Source organism: Astatotilapia calliptera, chromosome 10, assembly GCF_964374335.1.
Source record: "Astatotilapia calliptera chromosome 10, fAstCal68.1, whole genome shotgun sequence".
NCBI classification, from domain to species: Eukaryota; Metazoa; Chordata; class Actinopteri; order Cichliformes; family Cichlidae; genus Astatotilapia; species Astatotilapia calliptera.
In genome coordinates, this window is record NC_137431.1 from 9,210,201 (window position 1) to 9,223,871 (window position 13,671).

Genomic DNA, 13,671 nt, shown 5'->3' on the forward strand with positions numbered 1-13,671 from the left:
AAACAATGTTTGCAGGGCTGTATGCACTTTTATAAGCATACTATACTTCATGTATACTGCATAAAGTATAGCCATCCATTAGGAAACGAGCAGTACTGAGCCACTGGAGAGCTATTAGCCCAGTCAGCAAGAGGGAACGATGGAAAGATGGAGGAAAAGGTGGAGACAGCTGGGTAGAGTCCTAGCAAGTACCAATGCGCTGGAGCTCTCAAACAGTGGGTGGCATCAAAACAACAGGAAGTAGAAAGAGAGCATGGTCTCAGAGACACACATATTGTACTCCTCAGTTTGCATCCAGGTCTGTGGTCTTTTTCTGTTCTGTTGCTGGTCTCCAGCAGCGTCCGAAGGTGGCATCCATGTACGAGGCAGGACAGCTCGAGTTTCATTTCAAGACCAGCAGCATAACAGCCGAGACATAATGAGCTTTAGCGTTGCCACTCTGCCTGTTACAGCACCTCATCTTCCCCACCGCAGGAACCTAGTCTATGGGTCTCTGTGGCAGACTGTTTGCCTGCTTCAGTGTGTGAGGATGCGTCTGCTATCCTAGGGTGAGTTAAGGCCTGGGCAAATGAGGTGAGGCTTCTTTTCCACTTTCAGGAAATAGCTAGCCTTTCAGCTTTGCCTCTGTGAGAGTGCGAAACTCATGGAAACACGTGTGTGTGCATGTGACCTATGATCTGTCTGCATGTGAGCATCTGATGTAATCTGTCAGCATCCCTTTATCTACACAGGAAAGTAAAACCACACTGCAAAACAACAATAAACCAAAAAAACAAACCAAAAAACCCCACTGGTCCTCCTCTGTGCTCAGGGCATGCAGGAGGACCACTTGGTAATGTGCTGCTACACCTGATGGATGCATTCGATGGTGTCTACCTCTGACAGCAAAGCACATGTACATGAAACAGAAAGTGGGTAATGGAAAACAAAGCTGATGTGGGAGCAGTCCAGCTTTATGACTCCACACATAGAAGTAGGCAGGGCGTGACATACAGTGCTGTTCACTGACGTCACAGCAGCGCACTAACTGCTGTCATTGGGAATGGAGTCGTGGCCTGTGGAGCTCAGAGAGCCTGTATGTGTGATGGTGTGTGTGTGTGTACGTGTGTGTGAATGTGCAGTCAGCACTGTTGTGGAGACAGTGAGTCAGAGAAGCAGACAGAAAACCAGAGAGAGGCCCCTGGTTGTCCCTCCACCTCCCTTGCCCCGATATGCAGCCTCGAAGAGCTTTCAATTGTGTCTGTTGTATGCTTCTGTGTGTGCGTCTGAGAGTTTGAGTGCACAGGAGCAGAATATGTCGTGCATGATCGTTCAAGTGTATGAGATCACAACACTCGTCGCCGGGCCCTATTTTAAGTCCTGCGACTCATGGAGTGCCCCGGCTTACGCAGACCTATTGGGCTAATGATCAGCCTTGGCAATTAAAGCCAATCTGTGAGTCAGTGTGGCATCAGGAGGGCCATCTGCTTCCAGCCCTGTAGCACTCACTCTGGCCTGTGGGACCACTTGCTGGGGTCACAGCTCACCCGGCTTGTAGAGAAATGGTCACAAGATCTGAGGAGCAATCTGCTGTGCAATTCTAGTTCAATAGAATCCTGGTCTACTGATACACTGCTGTGTGTACCGCTGTCTCACGAGTGCAGTAAAAACACAAGCAGTGGGGATCGATCTTGTGGAGGACAATGTTGCATGTACCCATGACACATGTAAGCTCCACATCAGCCTCAGGCTAGTGATTCCTCCCACCTGCTTCAGTATCGTAGCCAAGATGTGTGCAAAAATGGGAATTTAAGATGTATGAAAACTTAAGAGGGCTCTCTGTTCATAATGAGTCTGCAATGTATCCAAATCTTTATTAGCATTCACACACATACGCAAACATTAGCTGCAGCCAGAAAAACAAGAGTTTAACGGCAAAGAAAGTTTGAAAGAAAAAAGTTGTCAATATTGTAAATGGTTGGGATACAAGACAAGGCAATGGTGTCTTCGCTTTACCCACATTGGGCTATTAAACCTTTTGTGTGTTTAGTCTTGGGTGCATTAGTCTGAGATTGTCGTATTCTTTACATTAACAGCTTGTCTTTCACATATAATACACTCTGAATATCACTTACCTGCATGAAAAACGCTGCAGGAAAAAAAAAAGGTTTGACTGATCAATCACACCACAGACCTGACCTTCTCTTATCAGACATCGTCTTGCGTAGCATTTCAAAATATATTCTATATTACTTAAAATTTAGATTTAGAGATGAAACCACAGATACAAGGGGCAAGCACATCTTCCCATTTCTCTCTAAGACCTCATTGATCTGAAGTATACAAAGGATGCAACTACATCACCAAATAGCCCCTTACCTCTTCTGTGCCAGCATATCAGGTGTGCTTCAAAGGTTCACAGCTCTATATATCTTTTCTATCACCCTGCAGCAGACAGTTGCTAAACCCGGGGAAGCTAGCTGGTGATTCAGGCCAATGGCCTGGTGTGCATTTTTTTTTCATAAGCTTGCTTGGCCCTGCTCTAGATTATGGGAGCATTCATCCTTCAGAAGCACCCACTATCATACCAGTTGCAAAGGTCAGCAGTTCTCTTTCCCTATGTGCCACCTGCTGCAGCTGCTGTACCTTTGTATTGTTTTCCTACAGGAAAAGGAAGGTCATAAGTGCAGCCCCCCCCCTCCGTTTACGGTTGTATAGAAACACACTATCCAAGATGAATATATATCTATATATATTATATATATATGAGGCCATCTTGAAAGATTTACATATTCAACGTAACAAGAGAAGCTGTGGAACCCAGAAGCACCTGCTGGGCCAAGTACTGTTTCCTTCCGCACAGAAAGAGAAATTTGCTCCATGCTGTTCTACGGCGTTTGAAATGACATTTTCTGTCAGGTATACGATGGAGTTTGCTGTTCTGTCTCAGGCATGGCTGGTTGGTGGAGATGGAGAGGGATGGAGGCTACCGCAGTGCTATCACACATCAGGGATGAGGTCTGACAAAGATGAAGCGTGTGACAATGAAGGGATATGGAAACAAGACATTGTGAAACAGATGGAAAACCGATCCACCAACTGCAGCAAACCAATACCAAAAGCCCACGCAAACCCCAGAGTTGTGAAAAATAGACACAAAATGCAGTACCTTCTTAGAAACAGCCTTTTACGTGTATGAAATACAAACAGATGGCCCTTTAATAGGCTGATTAAAACCACAGTCCCAGAGAACTATTGACAATGACTGATATCCCAGAGCTAAAGACAATAACCACTGTAGCAATGAAGTGAAGTGGGCAACAGTGATTAGGAGTATGGTGGAGCTTGAGGTTGAAAAGAGCTCAAGATATGTTTCTGATGTTCCTGACAAAAAGAAAAGGCTTGTTAAAAATACATAAATAAACAAATCGATAGCAAGGCCAAACACAGATTCCCACTGGTGTGGCTTCTCATCGCTTCAATCCTATGCCATAAGTATACGGCAATAAAGTTTGCATAATCACTCTCACTGCCAGAAGGGGGAGACAAAAGTTCACTACAGTAGGTTTAAGGTAACTGGTAAATAACCCCAAATTACCCACCCCTCTGTCCTCAGTGTACCCTTGCCGCACTTACCCCTGCCCTCTCCCCTCCTTAATTATCCCTTTCCTCTGTTCTTTTAGTACTTAAGAGGCTGACTCACTGGACCTGAATTGCTGTTTGTCTGTCATGACATCTGAAATAGTTGGATGACTGAGTGTTATGCCTTTCACTCACTCAGTCTGATGGGACCCCACTAACATCTTCATCCCTGGTTTTTCGGTGTAGCATAATGACCTCCTAGTAGCGGCCCTAATGGAGCCATAATGGTCATTTATGCCATGGGAGGCTCTGAGGGCACGGCTGTGGAGGCAGCGAGTCGCACAGGAAGATGGTAGAGTGAAGAGAAGCTCCGGGTTAAGTCTCTCCACCTCCGCCTTTTCCCTTCATACACAGCTCCCAAATCTCCGTCTTTGTATGAATACCACATATCTGTGTGTCTGTGTGCGTTCAACTCCGCATTCACGTCCATGTAATAAAAGGAACCGATACAAGACTGGTTAACAATAGAAAGTACAATATGAATGTATGAGGGGTGTATCCCTGCTTTTGATGCTCGCTTCTACGGCTTATTCACACGCATAATACACACACACACAATACATTCTCCTTTTTAATTACATTTTTCCTCATGAATGCAGTGTACTACATTCTTAAAACTCTTTATAATTTCTTTTCTATATATGCTTGCACTGCTGGCAGAAACTGTCCTGTACATAAATTACAGAGCATAAGCTTGTGCTTATTGCTAAAAAACATTCTCTTTCTGGCATTTGCATTTTTATTATCCACAGTAAACACAAGGGTCTTTCATCGTTACATCCCGTGTTAGTCTAGAACAATCGACAAGTAAAGAACAGTTCGATGTACTGTAAGGCTGTGATCAAACTGGATAGTCCTTTCAAATTTCTCAATCACGTGAGCTCATCCGAACTAGACACCTGGTTAAAATGCGGCACATCTTGGGATCGTTCCCCAGGGCGCTGCAGGCTGAATAATACAATAGCACATTTATCAGCGAGCTAATGCTAATTAGACTGTTGCATAAAAAGGAGAATAATGTACAGTAGCGTCCCTCATGCCTTGTCAGCTCCCGCTTTGTCTGTTTAGCCATACGGCTGCATTTTGGCTCTTAAATAGGAGAAAATGGCAGTCTATTTTAGAAAACATGAAATATAAACTATCCTACTGCAGGGCCGATTTCCCCAAGTAATCACAATGTGCTTTGTATCATCTAATCAGATAAATAAAAAAAAAAAAAAACAACCAAAAAGAAAAAAACCAATGGCACAGACACTTGGAGATATCTGAAGAAAGACAAAAACAGCTTCTTTATTGCTCTCCTCGCTCTCAAAACAAGACATACACATTACTTATTTCTATCACAAAACATGATCTCAAAATCAACCAAAGCTTAGTTTGTTTAATCTTTTAAAGCTTTCTGGGGAAAAAAATCAGTGCTGTCCAATTGCACAATCTAGGGAACTGTGCACTCTTTAATATCTTTTGTAGCCCATTTTAAACTCAAAGATCCTTTCCATTTGAGTTTTTTTTGCAGTCTGATGAATGTTAGGTCTGAAGTCTGAACATTTCTGTCCAGCTCAGTGTTTGATTTTCTTCTGCTTTGATTCCTACCCCGGCTGCAGTCCAGGGCGAGCAGAGCAACACTGTACAAGAGTGTTTACAGTGAATGTCACTTTCAAGTTTTCTGTGGTAATGAAAACAGCTGGACTTCTGAGTAATTCACTCACAGTGCAGAGTGAATTACCTTTAAAAGGAATATAACATATAAAGAAAAACATGACATTGAGGCGGTGTGTGGTGAGACTGAATAATACTATTCCGCTGTTCAAACTGGTTTAATGTCAAATTGTAGTAACAATCAGGCATATGCACAATACTCCTACAGCTGCGGCTTCACATGATGCTATGTGTGGGTTCTAAAGCTGAAAATGAACTGAAGCTGCATGACTGACATGTTGACTACTTTGAATCATGCTCATATTGATACCTGCATTCATAGATGCTTACCACCCTGACAGTGAGCTAAAGCTTTCTGAAAGTGTTACCGAAAAAGCTGCCAATGCTGTAACATCCGTATAACAGTGTATTTATTATTGAGTCCATATGATTAGTAACAGTGCAGCAGCTGCTAAAGAGACGGTTCATCTAAAATGCAAATAAACACACTGGTTGTATCTAGTTTCTGAGATCCAGTAAGCTGGAGGGGGATGAGACCAAGTATAATTTCCTAATTACAGCACACACAGTGGATGTGAGGGTAATCCAGTGATTTTGTGTTTATTTACTAGTGGAGTTTAGTATGCTATTAAATTTTCCTTAGGAAGTTACCTTTAGTTCTGCAAATATTAGAACAGGATTGATTAAAGCTTCAGCTAGAAGTAAGGGTGCAATTTTCCATTTCTGGTGACGTGTCCTGAGTATTTGTGGAGGATTCAAAGCAAAGCGAAAAATAAATTTTTTTTGTGTTGTTGTTTTAAAATGTACGCGTTCGCTTCGCTTGAGTTCAATACGGTATTTTCATCAAATGGCCATGTGTGTGAGATGAAAATACCGCAAAGTTTCCCAGTAGGAGCAAGTTGGCCCTTAAAATGGCAGGTAAAAAAATGCACAGCAAAAAGAAAATATGAAGATGTACACAGGACGTTTTTAACAGAGTGGGATAGTTTATATTTTTTTGTTGAACGCAATGGCAAGCCATTCTGCCTTATATGTCAGACGTCATTAGCGCATTTCAAAGCTTCAAATCTTCAGGGCCACTTCAGCTCACTCCATGCTAACATCGACCAGGAATTTCCAAAAGGGACTGAACTTCGCAAGCACGAGTTGGCCACTTTGAAAAGTCAGGCAGAAAAGCAGATACAGTTTTTCCAAAAATTTACGAAGTGGTCAGAGACCATAACGCTTGCATCCTATCAGCTGGATGAAGCGGGGAGCATGAAGGGGAGTTCGTTAAAAAATGTCTCAGTGACGTTGTTGAAATTTTGTCTCCTGAAAACGACAAATTAAAACACATGGTATCAGACGTCCAACTGTCCCGCCACACTGCTGAACACAGAATATCGGACATTAACACAGCTATTGAATCACAGTTGCACTCTGACCTTCAAGCATGTGAGTATTTTAGTGTCGCATTGGATGAGAGTTGTGATATACAAGACAAGCCTCAAATGGCAATATTTGCACAGTCTGTGTCAAACGATTGTGTGATCAAAGAACTCCTGGATATTGTGCCATTAAAAGACAGAACCCGTGGCATAGATGTGAAAGAAACCATGATGGCTGCATTAGAAAAAGCAAATCTGCCCATAACGAAGTTAACTGCAATAGCCACGGATGGAGCACCAGCCATGATGGGATCTGTGAACGGGCTTGTGGGGCTGTGCAAAGCTGACCGAACTATTCCTGACTTTTGGAATTTCCACTGCATCATCCACATGGAGCAACTCGTGTCTAAACCATTGAATTTAGATAACGTCATGAAGCCTGTGATGGAAATTGTCAGCTATATCCGCACACATGCGCTTAACCACAATCAATTCAAGAATCTCATCGCTGAGCTGGACCAAGGGCTTCCAGGTGACCTGCCGCTGCACTGCACTGTGAGGTGGCTGTCAAAAGGCCAGGTACTCTCTCGCTTCTTTGAGCTTTTGGATGCCGTAAAACTGTTTATGGAAGAGAAGGACAAGGACTATCCCGAGCTCTCGGACCTCAAGTGGATTATGGATCTGGCCTTTTTGGTCGACATGCTGTGTCACTTGGACAGACTGAACCTGACCCTGCAGGGTAAGTTAAAAATGCTGCCTGACCTGGTGCAAAGTGTGTTTGCGTTTGTCAACAAACTGAAGCTGTTCAAGACACATATTCAAAAGGGAGATTTAATGCATTTTCCCACTCTGCTAAAAGCCAGCGGGCAAGTCGCCAGCGCTGCCCTGAGTAAGCAAAGAGCCAGATATGCAACACTGATTGAAAACTTGCACGAAAGCTTTGTGACCGGGTTCCATGATCTACAATTGAAAAGGCCACAGATTATGTTCCTCGTTGACCCATTTAATGCAGAGACCGGCTGTTTGAAAGTCCCGCTAGTCACAGATGAAGCTGCGGCTGAGTTGGAGATGATCGATCTTTGTGAGGAGGACCAATTGAAACCTGCTTTAAGGGAAGGGACCATTGAGTTCTGGAAAAGTGTGCCAATGGAAAAATACCCCAATGTCAATGGGCTGTGCTTAAGATACTGTCAATTGTTCAAGGCGAGGAATGCCAGAAGTCCCACTAAACAACATGCATTGTAAAAGTAAATGCTATTGTAGATTATTATATTTTTGTTTGTGGACTTGGTTGAACTGAAAGTTTGTGTGTGTGAGACAGTGCACGCAATTGTTGAAAATGACTGGCCTGTGGTTTTAGTACTGTAGGAGTACATTTCTTTCATTATCATGTTGGTGTGTGACATTTACAATAAATCTGGCTGAGCAGAATGTGTGTATTTTGTGTGTGTGAGTGAGTGAGTGAGTGAGTGAGTGAGTGAGTGAGTGAGAGAGAGAGAGAGAGAGAGAGAGAGGGGAAAGGATGGGTGATGTTCATGTGTGCCCATGCGTATGAGCACCACCCCTGTCCTAGTGCTTTGGACATCTGGTAGTAACCTAGTGCTGGTTACTACCAGATGTCCATGGCAATCTGTAGTTTTTCATGTTTGCCTGCAAACATTCACTAACCACTAGCCGAGGTGTAGCCAAACTAGAGAAAATGCAATACAAACTGAAATGTATTAAGCCTGCTTTAATACATTTAAAGCAGGCTTATTAATACAAGTTGTGTCTCAAAGTTGCAGCCAACATGTTTTAAGAGGTTCAAGTTTTACTGTGAAAGCAAACAGTCTGCATTTCTGATATCTGTCGCACTTTCTGCAGTTTCACTACAGCTCAACAGTGGTTCATTTAAATCTACGACCGTTTTCTCTGGTTGAAGGATAGACAGAAGAATTGGAGTAATCTAGGACTCCTGTGGCTTTAGCCATTACTTTCCCAGTGAGCTCCAGTAACCACTTGTAACCAGTCATTTTTTCCCATTGACCGGAGCTTGACAGGTGGTCACATGTCTGCTAATTGTGATGTAGTTATCAGCTTTTTTCAGTAACCCTTGTTTTCTGCTCTAATTTCTTAGTTTCTGTGTGTAGTCACCTACAACTGCACAAAATTGTGGCGCCTTTGCCTTACAATATAGAGTGCCTTGAGGCGACTGTTGTTGTGATCTGGCGCTATATAAATAAAACTGAATTGAACTGAAAATAGCTCAGCTGACCATCGCCTACCATAATCAGAGATATTATCAGAGATTGCAAAATTCCACACTACACTACAAGACAAGAGAGTAATACTGCAGAAAATTGTTAATGTTATTATCTGATCCTTTATTAACTTGAGTCAATATATTACTACTATAATTCCAGCAATGTAAAAAATGGATTGGCAGAAAAATTAAAAACATTTATGAATTTTTTAAAATCAAACTGCAAGCGTGTAAATTCGAGAGAAAATTCAATGCACACTTTGCACTGCTGTAACTTGCACAGCGTGGACCCAGTCAGGTAAAAAGGCAGCCACCTTTGTGAAGCTGAAAACAGACCTTAAACTCAGGATAAATATCTAACACAGCCATCTCACTCAGACTCGTCATCTTAAAGTAGGCAAGTTTACATCCAAACAGGAAGTGGTAACATCATATTCTTATGCTGATATGACAGTCTGACATCAATTTGACATAATAAAAGCCCACAATATGAAAGTTAAAAAAAAATTTTCACAGTGGAATCAGACAATGATCAATATCCCAAGTCTTCATTGTCATCATCAGACTGACCCATCTAACAGACAAGCTGGAGAATATAATGCTTCAACATAATAAGCAATTGAGTAGTTGCATTCACTACCATACAGAAATTCTTTTATAAACTGAAAAACCACAACACAGTTTTTTTTTTAGTTGGAATGTGGCCACTTTGTTGCTCCTTACCCTTTTTAATTCTGAGGCAAACATCGCTATCTTCTTGATTGTCACTATGCTCCCCGTATACAGCATTGTCTCCAAAATTAAGTTCATTGTGAAGTTCAATCATAATGTTGAAATTATGCTGCTGCAAGGTAAACAGTGTGTGATTACAGGATTGCAGCAAAAAAAAAAAAAAGGTTATAGTTGTAAAACCAACAAAAAAACATCAGAGAAAGCATATTTACCAAACGCTGCTCACTTTTTTTTATTGGTATAAATGTTTTTGTAAAAGCTAAAAAAAAAAAGGGGACAAACATGCTTAGAACAAAGATTTATTTTTGGGGACTTCCACAGAGCTGAATGTGTATCTGACACGTGTGACAGAATTTGTGATTTCACACTATAAAAGGAATGTAAATCAGTTTAACAGCATTATGACACTTGGAGCTAATTTTTTTAACCCTCAGATGTTTGATGAACCATAGGTACCCTTTAGCTCTTTTTTATAACCGAAAAATTTTCTGTTTCCATTTGATGTTTCTCATCAAGCTGAATTGTTTGCAGGCTAAATGTATTTTATGCCTCATAAAACATTTGCAAATGCCTTTTTGCATTTTTGATGCTGCAAGATCTGCAATTTTTTCCCTTTTTGCCCTTTTTACAGTCACATTAGTCTGTCAGGAACTCTATTAATCCATCTTGTAGTCTGCAGATGTTCCATGAATTTATCACGCCACTCTCTGTAGTTGTGGCATACATGAGAGCTTTCCTGGGATACACATTCATTATCATATTAAATATAACATTCCAAAAAGTTGATTCTGTTCATCTGGACGTAGCATTTTGAGTTTTGTCACTCATCGAAGGGATTTCTTCAGTCAATTGTCCAACCTTTGGAGTTGAAAACACTACGTCCAGACGAACAGAATCAACTTTTTGGGATTTCCCTACCTGGATGGTTGACATTAAATATAACAATTTATCTCAACTAGACATCATTACTTTTTTCTGTGCCAGAGAAGCATCTGTAGCTCAGCAACTAATGGGACTTAGAATGGAACTAACTTAGAATGGAACTCAGCAACTAATGGGACTTTAATGGGACTTAGAAACAATAAATACCACAGTTTGAGGTTGGAATTTGCCCTTTTGGGGCAGTGCTCTGATACATGCTCATGTTTGACATATACAGTACAATTTGATTTATATCAGCAATCTGTAACAGTAATATGCATATCCTTGTAAGTGCATTAAAGAGTAATGATGCCCATGCTATGATGGAACTATTCTGTAAGCACGTCACGGCTGACAAATATAGACACAGGCATAGTGCATGTGATCAATATCGAATGCACTTTGTGATCAATGTTGGAATTAATTGGGAGTGTCAGTTACTGTTTAACAGCCACGGTGCAGGTGTCTGCTTTGAGTTGAACAGACTGCACTGAGTGCTGTCTGTTCCCCATCTCAGGCTGTGTATATTTCAGCTCTATTTTAGGTTATGTTTTGTACACTTGAACCTTGTTTCAGCTGCAGACTTGTCAGCTTTGATTTGTCTTTTTTTCCGTTTCAGTCTTATTGAGTTGTTGTACTTAATTCAGTGCTTCTTCACTAATCAATGTTTCATCACTGTTTTTTCTTGACAATTGAACAATTTCCTTACTGCTTCTCTTAACTCTTAACAGTGGACCCCTGAGGTTTACTGAGGGTAAAAAAAAGAAAAAAAGCCTTGAAATGCTGCTCACAATTTATGCCTCTTGGATCTAGACTGCGAGGCCCCAGCACCATTTATTTATAGGAGTGTTTCAGCAAGGCAGTGTACAGTGAGAAAAAAAGCCTTTGATCTTAAATTGAGGATGCTTTCCACATCTTAGTAAGGAAGGACACTAGTCAATATTTGGCCTGAGGTTATTTAATTTGGATAAGACGCTTGATTCATACATTAAAATTTCCAATTACCTGTCAAGAGTTGAACGAGCCCAGAGGAGGTTGTTTTAATCATACAGCTTTATCAAACTCTTTAAATTGAGTTTAACATGGACAGGATCTTACATTCTGCCTCGGGGAAGGTGATATTCCCTAATTTGTTGTAAATAGTAAACATTTTAAAAATCTATGTTTAACTAGAGTTATTTACAAGGAAAAAATAGTCATCATTCCTTTACCGTTCAGTCCCATTTCTCTCATTTTGTTGACCTAGCACACACACGCTAGGATGGTTTTAAGGGTAGTATTTAAGATTCATGTAAGATACACAAAAGCAATTGTTTTAAATGTTGGAGTCATTCAGTTATATGAATTAAATAATATTTTTTGTCTAATCAGTCACTCTTAACGAAGACCTCATTTGTATACTTTTTATATTCACTCACACTAATAAGTAGGTGCTATTCCTTTTTCTTCTGTGGAACAGTGTTGTGGTCAAGTATAAAACTAGCATATATCTGATCTGCAGGTGGTCACAGCTGGACCTCCTGTCTAACCATTTCTGAATCTATTTCACAAAGATATTACAGAGATCTGAGCCGCTGTCAGATATTTCTCATTCCGTCTTATCAGTGGAAGGAATGATGTCTGGCATGGCAAACAAAGTATGTGTAAAGTCCCTAAATAAAGCATGAAATTGACAGGATGCCTGTCTAAGTGAAGCACCACAGAGCCACTGGCCCTTCTTGCAGCAGTCAGGTACAGCTGCTCACCTCCAAACTGCACGCCTGCCATTTGGAGTCCCATTAAAGTGCCCGGCACTCTGAGTCAACACTTTTAATGCAGAAAATGACTTCATTCATTTTCCATTATAAGGACCACATTTTAAAAATCTGCCAACAAAAAGAGATGCTTCTTTTTCCGCTTCTCCACAGATGAATTTGCATACATTGGGCCACTGAAGACGAAGAACTTCTCCCATTTTAGACATTTGGTCATGGTGGTGTTCAAGTATGGGATAAAAAGGAGTAAGCAATTTACTTCACTATATGTCAGCTTTCAAAACTTCGTTGAGGAATCCAGACACGAAGCACACTTATAACCCTGGAGATTATTTGGTGACTGACGTGTACACTGACCATCTTTTGTGTATGCGTGTGCAAGTGTGTCTGATTGTGCTGCTTGAGAGAGCAAAACAGAAATCGGCTGCAACGCCAATATTTTACGAAAGCATTAACTTACCAGGGAACTGGTAGCTGTAGCTGGGCGCGAATCCAGTGTATCCGCGACCATACGTTGCCACAATATTAGGGTAACCTTTGAGAGACAGAAAACAGATTAACAAGGGATGATAAATATAAATATTGTATCAATTACATACCATGTGACACCAATAGAGGTTAAAAACAGCACAGACAGTGACATAATTTTGACAGTGACTCAACTTTGCCATTGTACATGAACACAATGAATTGGAAATTAAGAAATCAGGAAATAAAGCAGAGGTTTAACAAAATGAATTACTCATTAAGGATTTTTTAAGCAATTTCTTAATTTATAATACTTTTATTCAACCCCTATTTAAATCTACCAAAAACACAGAGTATCATCATTTCAAAGGATCTTGAAAGTATAATTAAAATATAATAAAAATGTCTGAAGACTTAAGGCACTTGAAGGGCTCAACTAATGATTGCAGGATCAATTAAATAAGGGCGTGATATATGAGGCAAGTTGCCATTAAGGGATTTATAAACAAAACTAATGCTTCTAAGATTTTAGTGTTAGCAATGCCCACCCAACCTTTTTCATACAATATGCATATATGATGAATATAGTAACTGTCACTGGTGATGTCTTAGGCTGGAGTGATAAAGTGAATCTATGGAAAACATAACAATAAGCAAAGATGGACAAGAACACAGCAGCAGTTATCTATTTCAAACTGGGCATAGGAATAGTAACTGTTTTTTGATACAAAGACATTTGCCAAAGCTTGCTAAATGTGCGAATGTGGAGTATCTGGATCTGAAACCCAACAGACCTCACCAAATTTGAAATGCTTTGCTAGGCTTTGGGGTGGCTGTAGCTCAGGTGGCAGAGCAGGTCAGCCACTAATCAGAAGGTTGGTGGTTCGATCCCAGGCTGCATCCTGGC

At 40.8% G+C, this 13,671-nt stretch overlaps 1 protein-coding gene across 8 annotated transcripts in view; it reads right to left on the minus strand.

The window, feature by feature from the left end:
* msi2b (musashi RNA-binding protein 2b) overlaps positions 1-13,671 on the minus strand; it is a 279,565-nt gene that overhangs the window by 34,902 nt on the left and 230,992 nt on the right. For all 8 annotated transcript variants that reach the window (XM_026182715.2, XM_080307480.1, XM_026182717.2 and 5 more), the window contains exon 10: positions 12,757-12,831. In XM_026182715.2, the coding sequence (XP_026038500.1) occupies positions 12,757-12,831 (75 nt within the window). The remainder of the gene's footprint in view (positions 1-12,756; positions 12,832-13,671) is intronic.